At 42.8% G+C, this 27,984-nt stretch overlaps 1 protein-coding gene across 7 annotated transcripts; it reads left to right on the top strand.

Moving 5' to 3' along the window:
- Window positions 1-3,021: 3,021 nt before the first annotated feature.
- LOC110504834 (uncharacterized) lies at window positions 3,022-20,879 on the top strand. 7 transcript variants are annotated; one of them, XM_090219463.1, is made up of 6 exons: window positions 3,103-3,507; window positions 3,803-4,138; window positions 4,497-4,754; window positions 4,961-5,098; window positions 19,900-20,013; window positions 20,197-20,879. In XM_090219463.1, exons 1-6 carry the CDS (start codon window positions 3,459-3,461, stop codon window positions 20,199-20,201), a joined length of 900 nt encoding a protein of 299 aa, XP_090075589.1. In that variant the 5' UTR covers window positions 3,103-3,458; the 3' UTR covers window positions 20,202-20,879. The 7 variants fall into 7 exon arrangements, with proteins under 7 accessions (XP_021439353.3, XP_090075589.1, XP_021439352.3 ...); XM_021583677.3 differs by having other exon boundaries at window positions 20,180-20,879; XM_021583675.3 differs by having other exon boundaries at window positions 20,160-20,879.
- Window positions 20,880-27,984: the final 7,105 nt, after the last annotated feature.

The following is a 27,984-nucleotide window of genomic DNA, read 5'->3' as shown; positions in this document are numbered from 1 at the left end:
ATCTCGACGGCTGAGTGGAGAGGATCCGAAGTCGCTGGGTCCATTCTTGGTCGGATTCTTCTGTTAAGGTGAGTGAATGAGGACCCAAAAGCGAACTAACTTAAACAGAGCTTCTTTAATAACCAAACATAGGTAGGCTCAGATAGACCGGCAGATTCCGACAGGACAGGACAAGGTTACAGCAAACATGACGATAGTCTGGCTCAGGCATGAAACACAAACAAACAAGAATCCGACAAGGACAGGAGCAGAAACAGAGAGAGATATAGGGACCTAATCAGAGGGAAAAAAGGGAACAGGTGGGGAACGGGGTGAATGGGTAGTTAGAGGAGACAAGGGACAGCTGGGGGAAAGCGGGGGAGAAAAGGTAACCTAACACGACCAGCAGAGGGAGACAGGGTGAAGGGAAAGGACAGAGACAAGACAACATGACACAACTAGCCTACCTGGTTAAATAAAGGTGAAATAAAAATACATAAAAATAAAATCTCTGTTGGAATCGTCCGCCTGTCTCTTGGAGAGTTCATCCGAGCGTCTCTCTTTCTGCTTAGTACCATTCAGAAATGTTTTCATATATAGATGTTTCGGGCGTTTGTTGGTCTTCGCATCCCAGGTTGACATCATTTCTAGCTGCAGACTAGTAATTAGTATCTAAGATTTGCTCTTATTCTGTCGGGATCGATAGTCTCAGAGTTGAACCATTTTCAGCCGTGTACCCAATGCTCCACGTGGTATGGTTAGGAATTCAACAACCATTAAAACCTTAGCTTATACTGAGGTTTTTGTGGTCTGAAGAGGATATCCTCAGGATGGTTTTTTATTTGTAACAATAGGAAATGGTGTTCCATGATGCCAGATCATGTCTGTGCTCAAGGGGGCGGGCCAATGACTTAGTTAAACTTTAAAGGGAATACCATTCTCTTTCATTAAAGGTTTAACATCACCTTACATCATTTCACAAATAGTTTCATCTTTACTCTTTTATTTTATAATAGAATTAGATCCAAACCCCATTATTGAGACATGTACATATTCAGAGATATAGTTATGTGGGTTTCCTGTCCTCTCTGAGGTCACCAAATGAACACACTCATCATACCCGTCCCTTAAGTGTCCACAGACCATTTCCACCTTCTCACAAGTGGACATTGTGTATCAAATTCCCATTTTGGGGATTTAGTAGTTTGTGAAATCCTTTGTTCTCCCTATGTGTCTCTCTTTCTGCATGACCAGGGGGAGACAGTCTCCTCCAGGATTTTACGACCTGACATAACAGAACCTGGGTGTAGGAGAGAGAGAGAGGGAGAGGGGGAAGCCATTAGCTATACCCAAAAAGGACCACGTCATGACAACAGTCAACCTTTATTCACAAGTCCAGTTGAGATTTAGGTCTAAGAGAATGCTTTGAACCAAATACAATACTTTTGGTTATAGATGTATTTAAGGCCAGTGTATTGTTAATTACCGTTCTGATTCTGACTATACAGTAGATTGCGAAAGTATTCACCCCCTTAGCATTTTTCCTATTTTGTTGCCTTACAACCTGGAATTAAAATGGATTTTTCTTTGTTTTTTTTTTTTGGGGGGGGGGGGGGGGGGGGGTTGTATCATTTGATTTACACACATGGCTACCACTTTGAAGAAACAAGAAACAAGACAAAATTAACTGAAAACGTGCATAACTATTCACCCCCCCAAAGTCAATACTTTGTTGAGCCACTTCTTGCAGTAATTTCAGATGCAAGTATCTTGGGGTATGTCTCTTGTATCTTGGCACATCTAGCCACTGGGATTTTTGCCTATTCTTCAAGGCAAAACTCTTCCAGCTCCTTCAAGTTGGATGGGTTCTGCTGGTGTACAGCAATCTTTAAGTCATACCACAGATTCTCAATTGGAATGAGGTCTGGGCTTTGACCAGGCCATTCCAAGAAATGTAAATGTTCCCCATTAAACCACTTGAGTGTTGCTTTAGCAGTATGGTTAGGGTCATTGTCCTGCATGAAGGTGAACCTCTGTCCCAGTCTCAATTCTCTGGAAGACTGAAACAGGTTTCCCTCAAGAATGTCCCTGTATTTAGCGCCATCAATCATTCCTTCAATTCTGACCAGTTTCCCAGTCCCTGCCGATGAAAAACATCTCCACAACATGATGCTGCTACCACCATGCTTTACTGTGGGGATGGTGTTATTGGGGTTCTGAGCCCTAGGAGAGACCTGAAAATAGCTCTGCAGCGATGCTCCCCGTCCATCCTGACAGAGCTTGAGAGGATCTGCAGAGAAGAATGGGAGAAACTCCCCAAATACAGGTGTGCCAAGCGTGTAGCGTCCTGCTCAAGAAGACGAAGACTCGAGGCTGTAATCGCTGCCAAAGGTGCTTCCACAAAGTACTAAGTAAAGGGTCTGAATACTTACGTCAATGTAATATTTGTGTTTTTATTTTTTATATAATTTGCACAAAATGTAAAAAAAACTGTTTTTGCTTTGTCATGGGATATTGTGTGCAGATTGATGAGGGGGAAACAACGATTGAATCCATTTTAGAATAAGGTTGTAATGGAACAAAATGTGTAAAAAGTGAAGGGGTCTGAATACTTTCCGAATGCACTGTATTTCCATGAAATGTACATGAACAACTAAACTGTATACACTGGCTGTAGTGAGTCCTTCTGTTATTGACTGAACATGTTTTTTACCCTTTAATGTCTCAACATACACCCATACTAACCATTTCCATCTGCAACATGGTATTGTGTCTAGCCAACAGCTGCAACCCAAAAGGAATCAGTTGTAGCCGGCCGAAGACACCAGAGGGTCACAAACCACTATTAGGGAGACATTGGACTTTGATTTGCTGATCCTTTCTGTTTCACTTCTTATTTCTCTCACCTCTCCTCCTCTCAAATACCTGTTTTTCTACCTCTCTCTCACTTGTTCATTTACTTTTTCTAATTATCACAACCTAAAATGAAGTGAAAGAGCCTACTTATTGTGAAGAAAAAAGTAGTGTCTTCATGTCAGTGTTGGACAGCAGTGTGTGAGAGCTGACCACTGCCCTGACACAACAGATGAGGTGTTATATTCTCAGGCTCCAACATCTCTTCTTCACACTCAAAAGTAGCCTCACTTATCACATCCTGTGTTTGACATCTTAAGTAAATCCATCACACATGAGAAATGAAGCTATCCTGTTTTTTGTATAATGAATAAGTGAGACTTCGATGGGGCTCGTCCTCTTTCCTCTGAGTCAGAACCTTTGAATACGGTCAAAGTTTCACTTCTTCTTTTGCTTGTCACAAACTGGTTGAGGTCTTCTGAGTGGCAGGAACAGATCTCTCATACTTTCCTTGCATTGGTTTTGTTTGTGCCGTAAAACAAATTCAGCTCTGAATAGAAAATAGAGGACTTTGTTGAAGTACCAAAGTTAATTTGATAAACTGAGACCCTGCGTTGTAAAGAGACATGGAGGCTGTTTTAGGACTGTTGGTGATCTCAGCAGGAGTGTCTCATGGTAAGAAACATCTTTATATGTGTTGGTTTCCCTCTTCTTTTATGCAGAATATAATATCAGGAGTCTTGTATATCATGTAACAGAAATGACGGATGGTGATAGACAATATTCAGAACACGGTAGAAGACAGTTGTCCCATGATAATGATCACTGACTTAATGATCCCTATCATGTTGATGCTGTTGGTTTGGTTGTACTGTTAGCCGCTTGTATCATCATCTGTAAAATTATACATGACTTGACATGGGTTAGAACAGTGATAGTCACTACAGTGTCTTTTCTTCTTGATCTTCAGGCTTGGAAACTTCCTGTGATGCTAGAGAAGATGGATCTCAGTGTTATGCAGCTCTAGGAGGAACTGTCTATCTCCAGCTGACTGAAACCACTGCATATAATCACTACTCATTTTATAAAGGCTCAACTGGTGCTAGAACACAGATACTGAAAACGAAGAATGACAAATGGGTAATAAGAGACACCCCCATTAAAGACAGAGTACACTTCTTTATAAACAATGGAACATTTAGGTTAAATAACACAATTAGGAATGATTCTGGTGAATACCTGCTCGAAAAACTTGAATCAGATGGGAGATTATCAGGGATCATAGGACTACAACTGTTCATCGAAGGTAAATAACTTACTTGCCAAATAATTTAACTTTCACAAGCTCTACATATTGCTCTGGCTAAACTACACATATGTGACTGCTTAATAATCAAAATAATGAGAAATGCATTTTATGTGTAGTCATTCAACAGGAGTCATTTTTAATTTCATAGTCTACTGTAGTTGGTACATAGATTTATAACCAAATCCATCAACAATAAATCATCTGTTGGTTATTTGAAATACAGTCATTATGTGTCATGAATCTGCTGCTCCTGTCGACTACAGTAGTTTCTGTGGCTTTCAAGAAGAATGGCTGGTGTTGTGTTGTAATGTGTTTTTCCCTCTTACTACAGTTACATATCCTTCTTCCCCCACAGCTCCAGTGTCCAGTCCTCAGCTGTCCTCTGAGTGTCTGTCCCATGGAGAGATGAAGGTGTCCTGCTCCTCTGAGGGGGATGGTCCCAAGTACAGCTGGACTCTGGATGGACAGACGGTGAGAGACACTGAGACCTCTCCTGGTGAAGAGACAAACACCACCATCACTCTGAAGAAAGGCCTGTCAGGAGATCTCACCTGTACTGTCAGAAACACCATCAATAGTGATACTGTCAGCAGGAGAATCTCACACTGTCCAGGTAATCTACTGTTTAATTTACTTTGTTAAAAAAACATTCTGATCAACAATATCAATGATTAATTATATAATTATCATGATTATAATGATCAATGATCAATTCTTATCAATAAGAATTGACCTGTTTCGAAACAGCACTATCCATTTGCCAGTACTAACATGTAATTCAGATACGAATGTGATTACTGTTGTTTGGATTGCATACAGGGCTGATATATGTTAACTGCATCTTATCCAACGGGACAAAGAAATCAGAGTGGGTGAATGCCACTGGTAATACCCTGTGTGTTGAGTCTACAACAGTGGCGACTGTGACTGAGGCCCCCACCAGTAAAACCTCCACTGGTAAGGGATAATGTTGATATTGATGATGATGATGATGATGATGATGATTATTATTATTATGATTGACGTCATCTTAATCATGACCTCTAGGGTCGTTCCAGAAAATGAGTCCCCAATTGATCTTTTCTTCAATCTAGACCACATGTAGAATGAAATATCTCAGATTTTTTACATTTATAAAGAGTTGCTAAAGTGCTTAAATGCAGCATTTTGACGTGTCCCTCTGTCACCCTCTGTGACCTCTAGGAACATTTTAACCCGCTTAATCCCAAAATGTCTCCAAGTGTTCACCATTATTGTAAAGCCTTATTTTGTTGCTTTGCCAAAGTCATTTCTGGTGATTTGTCTTTATTTCATGTGATTCTTAGAACATTTTTTTTGTACCTTTATTTAATTAGGCAAGTCAGTTAAGAACAAATTCTTATTTACAATGACGGCCTACCAAAAGGCAAAAAGGCCTCCTGTGGAGACGGGGGCCTGGGGTTAAAATGAATACAAATATACAATATAAATAAAGGACAAAACACATCACAACAAGAGAGACAACACAACACTACATGAAGAGAGACCTAAGACAACATTATAGCAAGTGTTGTGTCTTTGGTTATGCCGGATTAATTGCTATGACATGCTATTCTATAAAATAATTTATCCGTAATTAATATCACCTGATTGAGCTAATCATGTACATGTAATTAACTAGAGAGTCGGGCACAACAAAATAATATTTCTAGAGCTGTTATCTTCCGAATAAACTCTTAAAGATTTAGTAATATTTTACATCAATAGCAGTCAACATTAATCATCATCTTACTTCAGTCTCATAATCTGAAAGTTGTAAATTCTTGTTGTAAAATCTTCAAGAACCCTGGCTAACAATTTGAATCAGCAATACAAAATTGGGTTTAATTATTTATTTACTAAATACCTAACTAATCACACAGAATTCACTTACACAAAGAATTAATTATACCTAGATAATTCTTTACGTCATAGGAAAACATCCCTAGCGGGCGGAACAGCTTGTTACACAAAAGAAAAGGGTCTGGTTTGAGTGAAAGAGCGGGAGACTGGAAAAAAGGCGAAGCTGTGCTATCGTAAATACAGTATGCATTCTAAATTACCGCCCATTTGGAAAAGGAAAATGCAATGAATATTTACTCTGAGCTGCGCTTCAGTAGGTTGGTGGTAGATGGAAGACCGTGTTGCCAAACCGAGTCCTTTGTCCTTTGAAGAATGTCTCTGGTGGTCACTTGGATAAGTTGTAGTAACGTTGTTGTGTGGTAGATGGGATACTCTGTCTGTTCCTTCCTAACCTGCGTTTGCAGATGCGGTCGCTAACTCAACGGCAAGGAGGTATCACTTCTGTCCTGAATAAGAGTTCAAAGTTCATACCATTCGCAACCAAAGCTCATGCTGATGTTGGCTTAGTTCTGTAGTTTTATCTGAACCATTCTGACATAGGATCGTCATCCTACCTCATCGGAACAGATAGTTATGTTGTAGTCAAGAGCTTATATAGGACGGAAGAGGGGTGTGTGTGAAAAGTGTACAACCTCTGTCTCTTCATGTGGGCGGGCCACTGAGTGAGCAGCCCTAATTTATGAAAACCCACATCTCACATTTTAGAAGCTAAAATCACATTTCATCCCATCACGAATAATTTCATATTCAAACATTTAAATTGAACAATAATTCCATGTGAATCTGATAACTCTGATGTGTAGACTTTCCACTGTGGAGTTTATGTCATGTTATCATTGATGAGAATGTCTCAGATGACAACCGAGCTGACATCATATTCATTAAGTACCACTGCATATGTTCAATTGTTAGTTTTACCAGATTATAGTTCCTTTCCCCACAAATACTGAAGTTCCCAGAATCTCTATGTTAACCAAGGGGTTTTTAAATGTAACCTCAGTATGCTTGAGAAGGGAAAAGGGGGAAGAAGTATTTATGACGGTCATGAACCTATCCCCCAGGCCAACTTCATGACACATTACAACACAGCATGGTAGCAACACAACATAACAACAACATGGTAGCAACACAAGATGGTAGCAGCACAAAACATGGTACAAACATTATTGGGCACAGACAACAGGACAAGGGCAAAAAGGTAGAGACAACAATACATCACACAAAGCAGCCACAACTGTCAGTAAGAGTGTCCAAGATTAAGTCTTTGAATGAAGAGATTGAGATAAAACTGTCCAGTTTGAGTGTTTGTTGCAGCTCGTTCCAGTCGCTAGCTGCAGTGAACTGAAAAGAGGAGCAACCCAGGGACGTGTGTGCTTTGGGGACTTTTTAAAGAATGTGACAGGCAGAACCGATATTGTATCTGGAGGATGTGGGCTGCAGTAGATATCTCAGATAAACAGGAGTGAGGCCTAAGAGGGTTTTATAAATAAGCATCAACCAGTGGGTCCTGAGAGATGACCAGTTTACAGAGGTGACCAGTTTACAGAGGAGTATAGAGTGCAGTGATGTGTCCTATAAGGAGCATTGGTGGCAAATCTGATGGCCAAATGGTAAAGAACATCTAGCCACTCGAGAGATTAGTGATTAATTTTCAGGTTACACTACCCAAAAGGGACTAATTTCACAGAACGACCCTCTTGAAGGAGCAGCATCATAGCATTTGGCACATCTCAACTCAGATATGTGATTCCTTTAAATGTTTTATTGCCACCAGGGTTTATAAACTGTATGTTAACTGTATTAATTGTTATTTAATAGGGATCCCCATTAGCTGTTGCCAGGATAGCAGCTAGTTTTCTTGGAGTCCAAACACATTAAGGAACAAAAGATAAACAGCAAGTCACATAACATTATTACACCACTACATATCTACAATACAAAATGTAGAATAAGACCATACAACAATATTACAATGTACGTGTGTGTAGAGTGCATGTGCTAGCGTTTGTGTGCGTATGTGTTTGTCTGTACCTGTGTCTCTTACAGTAGCCACAGTTCCATAAGGTGTATTTTTTCTTTATCTGATTCCACTGCTTGCTTCAGTTACCTGATGATGTGGAATAGAGTTCCATGTAGTCATGGCTCTACGTAGTACTGTGCACCTAACATAGTCTGTTCTGGACTTGGGAAGAGACCTCTGGAGGCATGTCTTGTGGGGTATGCATGGGTGTCCGAGCTGTGTGCTATTAGTTTAATAACCTGTCTTGGACTGAACCTCGTTCCGCTAGCGGAACCCCCCCGCAACAGCCAGGGAAAGTGCAGGGCGCCAAAATCAAATCAACAAAAATCTCATGATTAAAATTCCTCAAGCATACAAGTATTTTACACCATTTTAAAGATACAATTCTCGTTAATCCAGCCACAGTGTCTGATTTCAAAAATGGATTTACAGCGAAAGCACCACATTGATTATATTAGGTCACCACCAAGTCACAGAAAAACACAGCCATTTTTCCAAACAAAGAGAGGAGTCACAAAAGGCAGAAATAGAGATAAAATTAATCACTTACCTTTGATGATCTTCATCAGATGACACTCATAGGACTTCATGTTACACAATACAATGTGTTGTTTGATAAAGTTCATTTTATATAAAAAAAATCTGAGTTTACATTGGCTCGTTACGTTCAGTAGTTCTAAAACATGCGGTGATTGTGAAGAGAGCCACATATATTTACAGAAATACTCATAATAAACATTGATAAAGATACGACTATTATAAATGGAACTTTAGATAAACTTCTCCTTAATGCAACCGCTGTGTCAGATTTCAAAACAACTTTATGGAGAAAGCAAACCAAGCAATAATCTGAGTACAGCCTTTAGAAAACAAAGCAGCCAAAAAGATAACAGACATATTGGGTAGTCAATACTACTCAGAAATAGCATTTTAAATATTCACTTACCTTTGATTATCTTCATCAGAATGCACTCCCAGGAATCCCAGTTCCACCATAAATGCTTGATTTGTTCGATAATGTCCATCAGTTATGTCCAAATATCTTCTTTTGTTAGGGCGTTTGATAAACAAATCCAAAAGCGCGATCAGGTTGCGCCGAACGTCGGACTAAAAGTTCAAAAAGTTCAGTTACAGCCCGTAGAAACATGCCAAACCAAGTATGGAATCAATCTTTAGGATGCTTTAACCTGTTGCGACGACCAAACCCGGATCCGGGATTCTATTTATAGACCTAAGCTCATTACCATAACGCAACGTTAACTATTCATGAAAATCGCAAATGAAATTAAATAAATATGCTAGCTCTCAAGCTTAGCCTTTTGTTAACAACACTGTCATCTCAGATTTTCAAAATATGCTTTTCAACCATAGGAAAACAATCATTTGTGTAACAGTAGCTAGCTAGCGTAGCATTTAGCGTTAGCATTAGCGTTAGCATTAGCGTTAGCATTTAGCAGGCAACTATCACAAAAACAAGTAAAGCCTTCAAATAAAATAACTTACCTTTGAAGAACTTCTGATGTTTTCAATGAGGAGACTCTCAGTTAGATAGCAGATGCTCCGTTTTTCCAAAAAGATTCTTTGTGTATTAGAAATACCTCCGTTTTGTACATCACATTTGGCTACCAAAAAAAAAAAAAAAAAAAAAAAAAAAAACGAAAATTCAGCCCTCAAAACGCGAACTTTTTTCCAAATTAACTCCATAATATCGACTGAAACATGGCAAACGTGGTTTAGAATCAATCCTCAAGGTGTTTTTCCACATATCTCTTCAATGATATATCCTTCGTGGAAGCCTGGTTTCTCCTTGCTCTCAAATGGAAAAATAATTGCACCTGGCTTTACGCTCCAATTTCGACGCAGGGACACCAGGCGGACACTTGGAAAATGTAGTCTCTTATGGTCAATCTTCCAATGATATGCCTACAAATACGTCACAATGCTGCTAACACTTTGGGGGAACGACAGAAAGTGTAGGCTCATTCCTTGCGCAATCACAGCCATATAAGGAGACAATGGAAAACAGAGCTTCAGAAATTCTGCTCATTTCCTGGTTGACGCATCATCTTGGTTTCGCCTGTAGAATGAGTTCTGGGGCACTTACAGACAATATCTTTGCAGATTCTGAAACTTCAGAGTGTTGTCTTTCAAAAACTGTCAAGAATATGCATAGTCGAGTATCTTTTCGTGACAGAATATCGCGCTTAAAACGGGAACGTTTTTTATCCAAAAATGAAATAGCGCCCCTAGAGATCAAAGAGGTTAACATAAAACGTTTTTCCAACCGGACAATTCCTTTGTCTGTACAAATGAAGTGGAATGTAGCTACCTTTCATGTGAGCATGCCAGACCGAGGCTGTGGCACTCTTCCAGACCACTACCTCAAAGAGCCCTTATGAGACCCTCCTTTAGAGTATAATCCTCAAAACAGGTTCTAAATACTGTTGACATCTAGTGGAAGCCTTGGGAAGTGAAACATAACTAATATCACACGGTATCTTCAATGGGGGCTGAGGTGATAAACTACAAACCTCAGATTTCCCACTTCCTGCTTGGATTTTTTTCTCAGGTTTTTGCCTGCCGTATGAGTTCTGTTATGCTCACAGACATCATTCAAACAGTTTTAGAAACTTCAGTGTTTTCTATCCACATTTTCTAATTATATGCATATTCTAGGTTTTACGGCTGAGTAGCAGGCAGCTTAATTTGGGCACGTTTTTCATCCAAGCTACCCAATACTGCCCCCTACCCCAAAGAAGTTAAACAGCTTGTCAACACTTCTTACAAAAACAGGTAGTGATGAAGTAAATCTCTCCTCCACTTTGAGCCATGAGAGATTGACATGCATATTATTAATGTTAGTTTTACATTTACATTTAAGGGCCAGACAATCCAGTGTTACTTCAAGCATTTTAGTCGCCTCAATTTACTCAATTTGCAAACTATTCATTACAAGATTTAGTTGAGGTTTAGTGAATGATTTGTCCCAAATACAATGCTTTTAGTTTTTGAAATATTTAGGACAAACTTATTCCTTGCCAACCATTCTGAAACTAACTGCAGCTTTTTGTTAATTGTTGCAGTCATTTCAATCGATGTAGTAGCTGACGTGGATATAGTGTTGAGTCATCCACATGCATAGACACATTTGCTATTTGAGCCAGTAAAGGTTTTTTTTCACACATTTTTTATTTGTTTTACTATGGGTAGCGGAATAACTTTTGCTTCTCTCCAGGCCTGAATGCACACACTTTCTAGTAGGCTTAGATTAACAATATGTCAAATAGGAGTGGCAATATTGTCCGCTTTTATCCTTAGTCATTTTCCATCCAAGTTGTCAGACCCCGTTGGCTTGTCATTGTTGATTTCATAAATTTCATAAATGTGACAAGGGCAGTATCTGGTTGCTCCTCATTGCACCACAGACCAGCAAATCGTTTTTACATCATCAACATAAGAATCACTACAATACTTATCGTATGACCTCTTATACCCGATATTAGGCCCACCATTTGGAACTTTGGTTTTCCGATATGTAGCTACTATATTGTGATCACTACATCCAATGGATTTGGAAACTGCTTAAAAGCGAATTTCTGCTAATTTAGTAAAGATGTGATACATGATGATGATTTAATTCCTGTGCTGTTTATAGATATACCTTAATGCAACCGCTGTGTCTGATTTCAAAAAAACTTTACGGAATAAGCAAACCATGCAATAATCTGAGACGGCGCTCAGAAAAATAGTCAAAATAGCGGCCATGTTGGTGTCAACATAAACAAGAATTTACATGATAAATAGTCCCTTACCTTTGATGATCTTCATCAGAAAGCCTCCCAGGAATCACAGGTCCACAATAAATGTTTGTTTTGTTCGAGAATGTCCGTTATTGATGTCCAAATACCTCCTTTTTTTGTGTGTTTGGTATACATATCCAAACGCTCATTCTGGTCAGCGTTACGTCGGACAAAAACTTTAAAAAGTTATATTACAGGTCGAAGAAATATTTCAAACTAAGTACAGAATCAATCATTAGGATGTTTTTAACATATAGCTTCAATAAAGTTCCAACTTGAGTATTCCTTTGTGTCTTGATGAGCAATGGAACGCAAGTGGATACCATGAGGAATGCGCGTGATCAGAAAATAGCTGACTGCCAGTCACCAGATACATTCTGCTCTCATTCAGTCCCACAACACAGTAGAAGTCTCATTCAAATGTCTATAGAAGGTTGACATCTAGTGGAAGCTCTCGGAAGTGCAACATCATTAATCTCTCAAGGGGATTTCAATGGGAACTGTGGTGAATTCATACCAAGCTCAGATTTCTCACTTCCTATTTTGATCTCTCCTCAGGATTTTGCCTGCCATATGAGTTCTGTTATACTCACAGATATCATTCAAACAATTTTTGAAACTTTAGAGTGTTTTCTATCCAATAATAATAATAATGATATGCATATATTTGCAACTGAGACTGAGCAGCAGGCCGTTTACTTTGGGCACCTTATTCATCCAAGCTACTCAATACTGCCCCCCAGCCATAAGAAGTTAACTACCCTGGTAACCTGAACCAGGTTGCAGGCGCTAGTTACAGTTTGAAGATTTTGTGGGGAACTTGTTGAAAGCCAGCCAATATTGAAATCACCCAGAAAATATACCTCTCTGTTGATATCACACACACATCAAGCAAGATTGCAAGATGGCGCCGACAGACATGGCAGCTCTGCTTCTAGCTCCTAAGCAACTCTGCAGTATTTCATTTTTTTGTGTGCTATTTCTTATTTTATTAGCCTAGAACTTTTTTTGTGTCATTTCATACTGCCGAAAAAAACCTTTGCATATCAGAGAGGCGGTAAATCATCAGCATTACGATCAGGAATTTCCCAAATTTGATCCTTTATTTGTAAACCATTCCCTTCTTCCGAGTATTTTACCTCCTAATGTTCAGTCTCTGAACAATAAAGCAGACGAGCTCAGGGCGAGGATCTCCTTTCAGAGTGACATCAGGGACCATAACATACTCTGTTTCACAGAATCATTGCTCTCTCTGGATATACTGTCCCCGTCCATACAGCCAGCTGGGTTCTCAGTACATTGCGCATACAGGGTAAAATAACTCTCCGGGAAGAAGAAATGCAGTGGTGTATGTTTCATGATTTACTACTCATGGTGTAATTCTGATAATGTAGAAAAAGTAATTTTGTTGACCCGACCTAGTATACCTCACAATAAAATGCAGACCGTATTACCTCCCAAGATAATTATCTTCGGTTATAGTCACAGCCGTGAATATTCCCATTCAAGCCGATACCATGAAAGCCCTAAAGAAACTACACAATACTTTTTTCAAACTGGAAACCACATGTCCTGAGGCCGCATTTATTGTAGCTGGGGATTTTACGAATGCAAATTTGAGGAAAACGCAACCGAAGTTCTTTCAACACACTGACTGTAGTACTTTCGCTGCTAAAACGCTCAACCACTGTTATTCTCCCTTATGGGATGCCTACAAGGCCCTCCGCCAACCTCCCTTAAAATGGACACTTACTACGCTGCATTTTGGTCCGATCTTTCCTCATCGGATGAAGAAAATCGTCACAGCGGTATGACGGCTGTGTGGTCCCATGGTGTTTATACTTACTATTGTTTGTACAGATGAACTTGGTACCTTCAGCATTTGGAAATTGCTCCCAAAAATGAACCACACTTGTGGAGGTCTAAAACTTTTTCTGAGGTCTTGGCTGATTTATTTAGATTTTCTCATGAAGCAAAGAAGCACTGAGTTTGAAGGTAGGCCTTGAAATACATCCACAGGTACACCTCCAATTGACTCAAATTATGTCAGTTAGCCTATCAGCTTCTAAAGCCATGACATTGGAATTTTCCAAGCTGTTTAAAGGCACAGTCAACTTAGTGTATGTAAACTTCTGACCCATTGGAATTGTAAAAGAGTGAAATTATCTGTATGTAAACTATTGTTGGAAATATGACTTGTCATGCACAAAGTAGATGTCCTAACCGACTTGCCAACTTCTTAACTTCTCTAGGATAGGGGGCAGCATTCGGAATTTTGAATGAAAAGCATGCCCAAGTTCAACTGCCTGCTACTCATCCCCAGAAGATAAGATATGCATATTATTAGAAAACACTCTGAAGTTTCTAAACTGTTTGAATCATGTCTGTGAGTATAACAGAACTTATTTAGCAGGCGAAACCCATGAGGACAAACCATTCAGATTTTTTATTTTGAGGTCACTCTCTTTTCAATGGGATTTCATTGGGAATCCAGATTTCTAGGGGAGCTTTTTGCAGTTCCTATCGCTTCTGCTGGATGTCAACAGTCTTTAGAAATTGGTTGAGGTTTTTCCTTTGTGTAATGAAGAAGTAGCACTGTTCAGATCGAGGGTCACTTGAAGTGTACTGTTAGAGGCGCGTGATCAGAAAGCTAGCTACAGTTTGTTTTCCTCCTGTATTGAACACAGATCATCCCGTCTTCAATTCTATCAATTATTTGCGTAAAATAATACCTAAAGTTGTATTACAAAAGTAGTTTGAAATGTTTTGGAAAAGTTTACAGGTAACTTTTGAGATATTTTGTAGTCAAGTTGGAACCTGTGTTTTTCTGGATCAAACGCGCCAAATAAATTGACATGTTGGATATATATCGACGGAATTAATTGAACAAAAGGACCATTTGTGATGTTTATGGAACATATTGGAGTGGCAACAAAAGAAGCTCGTCAAAGGTAAGGCATGAATTATATTTTTATTTCTGCGTTTTGTGTCGCGCCTGCAGGGTTGAAATATGCTTCTCTCTCTTTGTTTACTGGGGTGCTATCCTCAGATAATAGCATCGTTTGCTTTCGCCGAGAAGCCTTTTTGAAATTTGACATGTTGGCTGGATTCACATCAAGTGAAGCTTTAATTTGCTATCTTGCATGTGTGATTTCATGAAAGTTAGATTTGAATTTGGCGCTCTGCATTTTCACTGGCATATCCCAGAGAGGTTAATGAAAGATAACTGAACACCGAATACAAAATAACCAAAGTGAAACAACGAAAATCGAAACAGTCCTATCAGGTGACAAATCACAAAACAGGAAACAACTACCCACAAATACCAGGTGGGAACAGGTTACCTAAGTATGGTTCTCAATCAGAGACAACGAATGACAGCTGCCTCTGATTGGGAACCATACCACACCAAACACAGAAATACAAAACATAACATAGAACAACCCCAACTCACGCCCTGACCAAATCAACATAGAGACACAAAAAAGGAACTAAAGTCAGGACGTGACAGTACCCCCCAAAGGTGCGGACTCCGGACGCAAAACCTGAACCTATAGGGAGGGTCTGGGTGGGCATTTCACCGCGGTTGTGGCTCTGGTGCGGGAAGTAGACCCCACTCCACCTTAGTCTTGGCCCACTTATGTGGCACCTCTGGAGTGGCGACCCTCGCCGCCGACCCCGGACTGGGGACCCTTACAGCGGGCGCCGGACAGGCAGGAGACTCTGGCGGCGCCGGACAGGCGGGAGACTCTGGCGGCACCGGACAGGCGGGCGGCTCTGGTTGCTCCAGATTGACGGGCGGCTATGGCGGCTCCGGACAGGAGGGAGACTCTGGCGATGCCGGACAGGCGGGAGACTCTGGCGGCGCCGGACAGGCAGGAGGTTTTTGCGGCTCCGGACTGATGGAAGACTCTGGCGGCACCGGACAGGCAGGAGACTCTGGCGACGCCGGACAGGCGGGAGACTCTGGCGGCTCCTGACTGACGGGCGGCTCTGGCGGCTCCGGACAGGAGGGAGACTCTGGCGATGCCGGACAGGCGGGAGACTCTGGCGGCGCCGTACAGGCAGGAGGCTTTGGCGGCTCCGGACTGACGGGCGGCTCTGGCGGCTCCTGACTGACGGGCGGCTCTGGCGGCTCCGGACAGGAGGGAGACTCTGGCGACGCCAGACAGGCGGGAGACTCTGGAGACGCCGGACAGGCGGGAGACTCTGGCGACGCCGGACAGGCGGGAGACTCTGGCGACGCCAGACAGGCGGGAGACTCTGGCGACGCCGGACAGGCGGGAGACTCTGGCGGTGCCGGACAGGCGGGCGGTTATGGCGGCTCCGGACTGACGGGTGGCTCTGGCGGCTCCTGACTGACGGGCGGCTCTGGCGGCTCCGGACAGGAGGGAGACTCTGGCGACGCCGGACAGGCGGGAGACTCTGGCGACGCCGGACTGACGGGCGGCTTTGGCGGCTCCTGACTGACGGGCGGCTCTGGCGGCTCCGGTTAGGAGGGAGACTCTGGCGGCTCCGGACAGGAGGGAGACTCTAGAGGTGCTGGACAGGCGGGAGAAACTGGAGGGAGGAGACGGAGAGACAGCCTACAGTGGAGACCTACAGGAGGCCTGGTGCGTGGAGGAGGCACCGGATGGTCCGGGCTGTTGGGGGGCACTGGAGCTCTGGTGCATATCACTCGCACCTCTCCCTTTGGCTCAGTGCCCACATTCACCCGTCACGGGCGGAGCGCAGGCATAGGGCAAACTGCACTCTCCCAGCGCTCCGGAGACACAGCACGCAAAGCCGGCGCAGGATACCCTGGGCCGAAATGGCGTAACGGAGACGAAATACGCTGAGCTGGCATAACACGCCCTGGCTGGATGCCCCCTCTTGCATGGCACTTGTGGGGTGCTGGCCTATAGCGCTCCGGGCTATGAGCTTGCACTGGCGACACCGTGCGCTTCACTGCATAACACGGTGCTTGACCAGAACCGGTAAGCACGGGGAGTTTGCTCAGGTCTATCGCCTGACTCCGCCAATCTCCCCGTGTGCCTCTCGTGCTTGTTGCGCTGCCTTTCCTCATATCGCCGCCGCTCAGGTTTAGCTGCCTCCAGTTCTTCTTTGAGGCGGCGACATTCCCCAGCCTGACTCCAGGGTCCCTAACCGTTTAGTATCTCCTCCCAAGTCCAGGAGTCCAGAACCCTCCGACCTTTGTTACCACGCTGCTTGGTCCGTTGGTGGTGGGTAGTTCTATAACGATCTTATTCATCTGATGAGGAGTAGGAAAGATCGGACCAAAACGCAACGTGGTAAGTGTCCATTTTAATGAAAGATGACTGAACACAAAGTGAAACAACGAAAATCAAAACAGTCCTATCAGGTGACAAAACACAAAACAGGAAACAACTACCCACTAACACCAGGTGGGAACAGGCAACCCAAGTATGGTTCTCAATCAGAGACAACGAATGACAGCTGCCTCTGATTGAGAACCATACCAGACCAAACACAGAAATACAAAACATAAAACAAAACATAGAATGCCCACCCCAACTCACGCCCTGACCAAACCAGAGACATAAAATGGAACTAAGGTCAGGATGTGACAACCGCTCAGGAAGGAGACGCATTCTGTCTTCTAGAGGTGAACATACTTTGGTGCGACTGTTAGGACTTGGTGGTCAGTAGCAGCTTCCCACAATAATGGAATTTAGGTTAGGCAGATTAACCTGTAGCCATATTATTTCCACAGTATTTAATGTGAGATTTTTTATAAGCTTTAAAGGAATGTGGTTCTGAATATAGACTGCAACACCACCCCGTTGATATTTCTGTCCATTCTGTAGATGTTATAACCATGTATTGCTTCCACTGTATTATCAAAAAATTATCTAAGTGAGTTTCAGAATATGTATGTCATCTGTTACTAGCAAGTTTTTGATTTCATGAACCTTGTTTCTTAGGCTACATATAGTGCATTCGGAAAGTGCTCCAACCCCATTACTTTTTCCACAAAAGGTTACATTACAGCCTTATTCTAAAATGGATACGATCGTTTTTTCCCCCCTCATCAATCTACACACAGTACCCCATAATGACAAAGTAACAACAGGTATTTATTATATTTACATTCAGACCCTTTACTCATAACTTTGGCAGCGATTACAGCCTCAAGTATTCTTGGGTATGACGCTACAAGCTTGGCACACCTGTATTTGGGGAGTTTCTCCCATTCAACTCTGCAGATCCTCTCAAGCTCTGTCAGGTTGTATGGGGAGCATCGCTGCAGAGCTATTTTGAGGTCTCTCCAGAGACATTTGATCAGGGTTCAAGTCCGGGCTCTGCCTGAGCCACTCAAAGATTTTTGGAGACTGTCCTGAAGCCACTCCTGCGTTGTCTTGGCTGTGTGCTTAGGGTTGTTGTCCTGTTAGAAGGTGAACCTTCGCCCGAGTCTGAGGACCTGAGCGCTCTGGAGCATGTTTTCACCAAGGATCGCTCTGTACTTTGTGTATTCTAGACATGATGCTTGGCATTCAGGCCAAAGAGTAGAATCTTTGTATCATCAGACCAGAGAATCTTGTTTCTCATGGTCTGAAAGTCTTTAGGTGCCTTTTGGCAAACTCCAAGCAGGCTGTGATGTGCCTTTTACTGAGAGTGGCTATCATGTGCATTTTACTGAGGATTGGCTTCCGTCTGGCCACTCTACCATAAAGGCCTTATTGGTGGAGTGCTGCAAAGATGGTTGTCCTTCTGGAAAGTTCTTCCAACTCCACAGAGGAACTATGGAGCTCTTTCAGTGACAGTTTGGTTCTTGGTCACCTCCCTGACCAAGGCTCTACTCCCCCGGATTGATCTGTTTGGCCAGGTTGCCAGCTCTAGGAAGTCCTTAAATGCTGCAGAAATGTTTTAGTACCCTTCCCCAGATCTGTGCTTCAACACAATCCTGTCTCAGAGCTCTACGGACAATTCCTTGGACCTCATGGTTTGGTTTTTGCTCTGACATTCACTGTCAACTGTGGGACCTTAAATAGAATGGAATGTGCATTTCCAAATCATGCCCAATCAATGTAATTGACCATAGATGGACTCTAATCAAGTTGTGGAAACATCTCAAGGACGATCAATGGAAACAGGATACACACATCTCATAGGGGTCTGAATACTTATGTATTTTTGGTATGCAGTCCTCTGCATGCAAACAGTTGCTACATTGAAAGTCTGGGCAGTCAACATTGTCTCAGAATAAAGCTAAATAAACACAGCTCCTGCACCATTGAAAATGTTCAATAATGACCTCCATCTGAGAAATACGGCCAGCTAGCTTCTGTGTCTCTCTCCTTACAGGATGAACAAATGAACAAAAAGAGTTCACAATAATGGCAAAATCCAAAAAGCAGAAATATGTTTCCTCCTTTAAATCCACACGAAAGCAGTGTCTTTGCACATACTGTTGGTCACAGCATCAGTTAATGTTGGTAGCCATACAATGCAGTTCCAGCCAGGTCATGCTGCAGGGAAAAGGCAACAGGCAGCAGGGAATCCAGCCATAATTAGTGTGGGAAACCTCTGAGGTCCCAGACACAAGGGTTGGGAAACCTTGCTAGCTTGATGCTGATAGCTACCAGCTAGGCTAGTAGCTAAGCTACGGTAAACAACTTCAGGCTTTTTGGTCTGGCAGGATCCCGGGACAGGTTGTAGCTGTCACAGCAGCTGAGGCTAACCGCGATGCAGGATCCAAAGTAAAAAAGTATGTAAATAAAACTTTGCAAGGAGACACTGTCGCAACTTTCAAAAACAGTAAAGTGAGGAGACAAAGTTTTAATACCCTACAACAGTGGCCCCCACATCTGTGATAGAGGCAACCACTGGTAAGAGGCATGAAACCTTAGTAATTGCTCAACACAATAAATTATTTTACTGCAGTCTCACTTCATCAGAACATTCAGCAGAAATCTCCTCATGGGCTAGTGGGTTTTATGTTGATAGCAGATCTTACTGCAGTTCATTTTTATGGATTTGATTAATTAGCTGATTAGTTAATTTAGGTCTTATATCGTCTCCCTTCTGTCCCCCAGGATCAGGGTTCAATGTGTTTGTTTATTTCCAACTTGCTGAAGTCTTCATTCTGCTGACAATCTGTCTGGGATCATACTTGTTTTACAAGAAGAAAACGTGTCCTCAAGAACAAGGTCAGTAATGCATCACTGTACCTTTGTTTAACCTATTTTGTCTGATAAGTAACATGTATTATTATTCTTAATTCGCTCTCTCCCCCCTCTCTCTCTCCCTCTTGCTCTCTCTAACTCTCGCTCACTCTCTTTTTCTCTCTCTCCAGATGATGGTGAGTAAGCAGAGTGTTTGCAGTCTCTCAGGTTGATCACGGTGGGACTCTAAGAGGGGTGTTGATGTAGTGAAAGTTGCCATGGAGACCACGACTAATGATGATGTTATACTGCTTATTGCTGTTTTACTCTTACTCAAGCTCAAACTCAAAGCACAGTCATGTATTTAGTTATTTTGACGTACGTCTTCATAGTTTCATAATGTTCCTTCAGACCTGCCCTTAACAAAGTTATAATGAATGATCTATGCGATGGTATTTATTTAATTTTAACTCTTGAATTGTAGTGTTTTAGAGGTTTTTCATTTGTATATACAGTTTTTTATAAACTAATGAAAATGCTACTGTGTTTTTGAAAATACATTTTCTTTCGTATTCGAATGTGACCTAAGGCCTTCACAAACAGATTTTTATTTTGCGATAGCAAATATGTAGAGTTCAAAAGGTACCTGCACTCAAAACTATGAAAAGGAATGCAAAAATAATGCACTTAATGTAATCAATGCTCAAAAGAATACAAAACGGTTCTAGGAAACAAAAACAGAGTATGCATTTTGACCACATGTTTTTATTAGTGCTGGGGAACTGTAACAGACACTTCTATTCTTACTGTAACTTCATCATGTTTTGATTTGATGTGGTATTTGTGCGATTTTGAATGCATTGAAATAAAACCAAGCTACTTTTGAAACATTCTGGACCTTCAGAATGGCAGGAGATGACTGTCGTTTTACGATCCCATAACCAATTGTGCTATTATGTATGTTTTTTCGTGTTATTTTGAACCTAATGTTTCTGCCATTGTGTCTTATGACCAAAAAAAGCGTCTAGATGTCAGAACAGCGATTTCTCACCCCATCCTGGAGGAATACTTTTTCTTCAACGAGAAGGACGGGGAGGATTTATTTCAGACGCCTGACAAGACCCTCATCCCCGTCATTCACAGGAGAAAGAGACAGGGGTATTGGGGACGAAGGTCTGGGTGCCTTGTAAGGAGGGTAGGCTACCTTTACCATCTGTCCTATTAGCCAACATACAATCAATCCATAATAAAATAGACCAACTACGATCATGTAAATCCACCAACCGGACTGTCATGATGTATAATGATAGGAGACAGGCGCAGGAATACGAAATAGGGTTTTTCTATTTCTCCAGACAAAATAGCGTACGTCATGAACATAAAGCCCAAAACAAACAAGTACATATATAACACAGGGCTGTAACCCAAGCAAAGAGTGAGGTGTAACCCTCTAATAAATACACTGGAAGAGACCTGTAATAACAATACACTGGAAGAGACCTGTAATAACAATACACTAGACGAGACCTGTAATAACAATACACTGGACGAGACCTGTAATAACAATACACGGGAAGAGACCTGTAATAACAATACACGGGACGAGACCTGTAATAACAATACACGGGAAGAGACCTGTAATAACAATACACAGGAAGAGACCTGTAATAACAATACACGGGAAGAGACCTGTAATAACAATACACGGGAAGAGACCTGTAATAACAATGCAGGGGAAGAGACCTGTGATAACAATACACAGGAAGAGACCTGTAATAACAATACACAGGAAGAGACCAGTAATAACAATACACGGGAAGAGACCCGTAATAACAATACACAGGAAGAGACCAGTAATAACAATACACGGGAAGAGACCCGTAATAACAATACACGGGAAGAGACCTGTAATAACAAGTGCACACTAACACGGTAACACGCAAGCCGATACAAGAGAGCACAGGTACTCACAAGACCAACGGACATGCAACAATAATCAGCAAGGACAATGGGGAACAGAGGGCACATATATACACATACTAATCAGGGAGAATGTGCGTAATGAGACAAGACAGTCCGGGGTTTCGGGTAATCATCCAGTTCAGTGATGCCTAGAAGGCGGGTGACGTAGACCTCCGGAGCTGGTAAACGGAATGAGCAGCAGTACCGGGGGAATCCGTGACAGGGACATGTAATATCTTATGTTTCATCCGAGTCGTGGGTGAACGACGACATGAATAACACACAGCTTTCAAGCTTTTTCGATAGGATAGAACAGCGACCTCTGGTAAGACAAGGGGTGGCGGTCTATGCATATTTGTAAACAACAGCTGGTGCACGAAATCTAAGGACATCTGGAGGTCTTGCTCTCCTGAGGTAGAGTATCTCATCATAAGCTGTAGACCACACTATTTACCAAGAGAGTTTTCATCTGTATATTTCGTAGCTGTCTTTATACCATCACAAACCGAAGCTGGCACTAAAACCGCACTCAATGAGCTGTATACGGCCATAAGCAAACAGGAAAATGCTCATCCAGAGGCGGTGCTCCTAGTGGCCGGGGACATTAATGCAGGGAAACTCAAATCCGTTTGGTCTCATTTCTACCAGTATGTTAAATGTGCAACCAGATGGAAAAAAACTCTACACCACATTTACTCCAAACACAGGGACACATACAAAGCTCTCCCTCGCCCTCCATTTGGCAAATCTGACCTTAATTATATCCTCCTGATTCCTGCTTACAAGCAAAAACAAAAGCAGGAAGCATCAGTGACTCGGTCAATTAGAAAGTGTTCAGATGACGCAGATTCTAAGCTACAGGACTGTTTTGCTAGCACAGACTGGAATATGTTCCGGGATTCTTCCGATGACATTGAGGAGTACACCACATCAGTCACTGGCTTCATCAATAAGTGCATCGATGACGTCATCCCCACAGTGACTGTACGTACATACCCCAACCAGAAGCCATGGATTACAGGCAACATCCACACTGAGCTAAAGGGTAGAACTGGCGCTTTCAAGGAGCGGGACTCTAACCCGGAAGCTTTTAAAAAATCTTGCTATGCCCTCTGACAAACCATCAAAATGGCAAAGCATCAATACAGGACTAAGATTGGATTGTTCTGCACTGGCTCTGATGCTCGCAGCATGTGGCAGGGCTTGCAAACTAATACAGACTACAAAGGGAAGCACAGCCGTGAGCTGCCCAGTGACACGAGCCTACCAGACGATCTATAATATTTATATGCTTGCTTCGAGGAAAGTAACATTGAAGAATGCATGAGAGCATCAGCTGTTCCGTAGGACTGGCTCAAACGCATTAAGAAAGAAAGAAACTCCACAAATTAACTTTTAACAAGGCACATTTGTTAATTGGGAAAGGCGTACCGCTAGTGCCCGGCCTCGACAACATCCGGTAAAATTGCAGAGCGCGAAAGTCAAAATACAAAAGTAGTAATATTAAAAATTAATGAAAACACTGGAGTTTTAAACACCATTCTTTAGCTTCGAATCTCGGTAATCGAACCACTTTGTCCGATTTACAAAAGGCTTTACGGCAAAAGCATAGCATTTGATCGTCTGAGGACAGCGCCTCACTCAGTTCCTGCATTAACATAAATTCATAACCTGCACAGGTGTCACAAAACTCAAAAACAGCGATAAAATAAATCACTTACCTTTGAAGATTTTCATCTTTTTGCAATCCAAAGGGTCCCAGTTACACAATAATGGTCTCTTTGTTCAATAAAGTCCTTCTTTATTTCCATTTATTTGGCGCGTTTGATTCAGAAATACACCTGTTCCAACTCGCCCAACATGCCTACAAAGGAATCTAAAAAGTTACCGGTAAACTTTGTCCAAACAATTCAAACAATGTTTCTAATCCAACTTCAGGTACCCTAATATGTAAATAATCAATCGAAATTCACCCAATTTATTGTGGGAAGCTTCTGGGTGGTAAACTTCTGACCCACTGAGAATGTGATGAAAGAAATAAAAGCTGAAATAAATCATTCTCTCTACTATTATTCTGACATTTCACATTCTTAAAATGAAGTGGTGATCCTAACTGCCCTAAAACAGGGATTTTTTACTAGGATTAAATGTCAAGAATTGTGAAAAACTGAGTTTAAATGTATTTGGCTAAGGTGTGTGTAAACTGGGTATCTACAAGGCCATGAATAGGCAGCGCTGTGGATTGGCATTTCCCTGATAACTGTATTGAAGACACATTTTAAATGAAGAAGTTAGACATAACATTTGTGTCATTGCTAATTATTTTCTCACAGGGAGTAGTTATTTTAGATTAGCTGAATGTTTACTGAGGTTTGTACTTAAATAGGACAACCCACATGTATGAGAGCTGTTTTGGTATCTTCCCTGTATAAAGACTGGCTCAACTCTTAGTTTCGCATGCATTGCTGGATCAATAGGTAAGAACAGTCTTCATCTGTATCAGGGTTCATTTGATACTGTCACACCCTGACCATAGAGAGCCCTCGGGGTTCTCCATAGTGTTTTAGGTCAGGTCGTGACTAGGGGGTTTCTAGGCATTATACTTCTATGTTGGTGTACGTGTATGGTTCCCAATTGGAGGCAGCTGATAATCGTTACCTCTAATTGGGGATCATACTTAGTGTGTCCTTTTTCCCACCTGCTATGTGGGATATTGTTTTGTGTGAGTGCCTATGTGCGCTACGTCTTTCACGATCATGCTATCTTTGTTGTTTTTTTTAAGTTTCACTATCATTAAAATGTGGAACTCTACTCACACTGTGCCTTCGTCCAATTATTTATACGACGGTCATGACAGAATATCCCACCACTACAGGACCAAGCAGCGTGCCCTGGAGGTGAAGGAGAGTTGGACATGGGAAGAGTTACTCGTTGGATGCGAGACCCTTCCTTGGCGGGAGTCGCCGAGGAGTAAAGGAGGACAGCGACGACGCTGGGGTCCGCAGCCACAAACAGCCCAAGGGCAACCCCAAGATTATTTTTGGGGGTGGGCACAAGGGGCGGGCGGCCGAGGAGAGAGCCAGAGACCGTCTGGGATTCGATGGAGCAGTTTGAGGAGGGATATCGGAGGGAGATGTTGGTTAGGCGTATTCTGCAGTGCAGGCGTCCTGAAGAGCGTGTCATCAGTCCGGTGAAACCTGTGCCGGCTCCACGCACCAGGCCTCCAGTGCACGTTCCCTCCAGTGCACGTTCCCAGCTTGGTACATCCTGTGTCGGCTCCCTGCACTCGCCCTGAGAAATGTGTCATCAGTCCGGTGAAACCTGTGCCGGCACCACACGCCAGGCCTCCAGTTCGCCTTCCCAGCCCGGTACGTCCTGTGCCGGCTCCCCGCACTCGCCCTGAAGAGCGTGTCACCACTCCATTGCAACCTGTGCCGGCTCCACGCACCAGGCCTACAGTGCGCCTTCCCAGCCTGGTACGTCCTGTGCCATCTCCCCGCACCAGGCCTCCAGTGCGCTTCCCCAGCCCGGTATGTCTGGTGCCGGCTCCCCACACCAGGCCTCCAGTGCGCCTCCACAGCCGGGTACGTCCAGTGCCGGCTCCCCGCACTCGTCCACCAGTGTGTGTGTACAGTCCGGAGTCTCCAGCGACGGTCTACGGTCCGGAGCCTCCAGAGACGGTCCACGGTCCGGAGACTCCAGTGACGGTCTACAGCCCGGAACCTCCAGCAACGGTTCACAGTCCAGAGATTCCAGCGACGGTTCACAGTCCAGAGCTTCCAGCGACGGTTCACAGTCTAGAGCGTCCAGCGACTGTTCACAGTCCAGAGCTTCCAGCGACGGTTCACAGTCCAGAGCATCCAGCGACGGTTCACAGTCCAGAGCTTCCAGCGACGGTTCACAGTCCAGAGCTTCCAGCGACGGTTCACAGTCCAGAGCTTCCAGCGACGGTTCACAGTCCAGAGCTTCCAGCGACGGTTCACAGTCCAGAGCATCCAGCGACGGTTCACAGTCCAGAGCATCCAGCGACGGTTCACGGTCCACTGCTTCCAGTTCCGCTCCATGGCCAGAGCCTTCCTCTGCACCGTTGTCCAGTCCGGGCACGGCGTCCAGTCCCGCTCCATGGCCGGAGCATTCCTCTGCGCCAGTGCTCAGTTCGGGCACGGCGTCCAGTCCCGCTCCATGGCCGGAGCATTCCTCTGCGCCGGTGCTCAGTTCGGGCACGGCGTCCAGTCCCGCTCCATGGCCGGAGCATTCCTCTGAGCCGGTGCTCAGTTCGGGCACGGCATCCAGTCCCGCTCCATGGCCGGAGCATTCCTCTGCGCCGGTGCTCAGTTCGGGTACGGCGTCCAGTCCCGCTCCATGGCCGGAGCCTTCCACTGCGCCGGTGCCCAGTTCAGCCACGGCGTCCAGTTCCGCTCCATGGCCGGAGCCTTCCTCTGCACCGTTGTCCTCTGCGCTGGTGCGCAGTGTTTCCCTGACACCAACTCAGTCAGTGCTCAAGTGCTAGATGAACTTAATGCACTCCTCCAAGGAGGAACAACCATCCCTGGTGCAAGAAAGGTTGAGAAACACTGTTACACCACACAGGTCATGTGATCACTCCGTGGTGGAAAAAGTACCAAATTGTCACACTTGAGTAAATGTAAAATACCTTCATAGAAAATGACTCAATAAAAGTGAAAGTCACCCAGCAAAATACTACTTGAGTAAAAGTCTAAGTATTAGGCTTTAAATATCCTGTAAATGTAATTGCAAAAATATACTGAAGTATCAAAAGTATTAATAATTTCCTATTCCTTATATTAAGCAAACCAGACAGCACCATTTTCTTTTCGTTCATTTTTAAAAGATTGTGTCCAACAATCAGACATCATTTCCAAATGAAGCATTTGTGTTTAGTGAGTCTGCCAGATCAGAGGCAGTAGGGATGACTAGGGATGTTATCTTTTTAAGTGTGTGAATTGGACCATTTTCCTGTCCAGCTAAGCATTCAAAATTTACATTTGGGGAAATGTATGGAGTAAAAAGTATTTTCTTGTTGTCAAAAATATAAATAGTAAAGTACAGATACCCCAAAACATTACACCACTGTGTTGACTCTGAGCATTCTAATTTTATATAACTAGGCAAGTCAGTTAAGAACAAATTCTTATTTACAATGACCTAGGAACAGTGGGTTAACTGCCTTGTTCAGGGGCAGAATGATTTGGGGAATCAATCTAGCAACCTTTCGGTTACTGACCCAATGCTCTAACCACCAGTAGCCATCTGCAGCCCTGATGTGGAAATACATTTATTCCATAAAAAATCAAGTTGTGTTTTCATAGACCTTTAGTTTGTGAAGTGAATTAACGTTGAGGACCACAGAAAATGTTACGGCAGGTCAGATATGTTTCCCTGGATGCTATTGTTAATGAAGGGATGATGCCTCTATATGTTTGTCTGGTTCCATTCTTTATATGCCATGTAGCCACCTCTTCTGTCATTGTACTGCTATCATTGTGGGGCCACCGACCTTTCAGTTACCGGGCCAAAGCTCTGACCTCAAGGCTACCTGGTGTCAGAGAAGGCTACTTTGTTGTTTTTTTGTTTATGCAACATATGATGTAATGCATAATAACTGATTCCAATAATGTATAGATGTCATGAATTATAGATGACTCCAATAGCAAATGTGTTTGACTAGGATTGTTTTTTGTTTGTTGATTGGTTCACTGTGGAGTGACACTTTAATAACTGTTTCTAACTAACTTTAACTCTAAATGAGATATTTGGAATGGCAAAGGAGAAACACAGAGAGGAGTTGACTACACACCACAAACAGACTGGACCATCTGTATGCCACTACAGGGCAATACCATAATGACTATCATAAATACTGTGTCATATGTAGAGAATGTATACCCCCAGAAACAAGATAGTACTGTCAGCTGCATTTGTGTTCTGAACATGTATTAATTTAGGTGAAAAAGCAATTATTTTTTATAAAAAAGCAATTAAAAGGAATTGCTTGTTTGTTTTCAACCAATTTTCAATAAAGTAACATATTCT

This window comes from Oncorhynchus mykiss, chromosome 25 (genome assembly GCF_057628025.1).
Source record: "Oncorhynchus mykiss isolate SJ-2025 chromosome 25, ASM5762802v1, whole genome shotgun sequence".
Taxonomy (NCBI): Eukaryota; Metazoa; Chordata; class Actinopteri; order Salmoniformes; family Salmonidae; genus Oncorhynchus; species Oncorhynchus mykiss.
The sequence above is the reverse complement of the archived record's forward strand: the minus strand, read 5'-3'. Positions and strand labels throughout refer to the sequence as shown.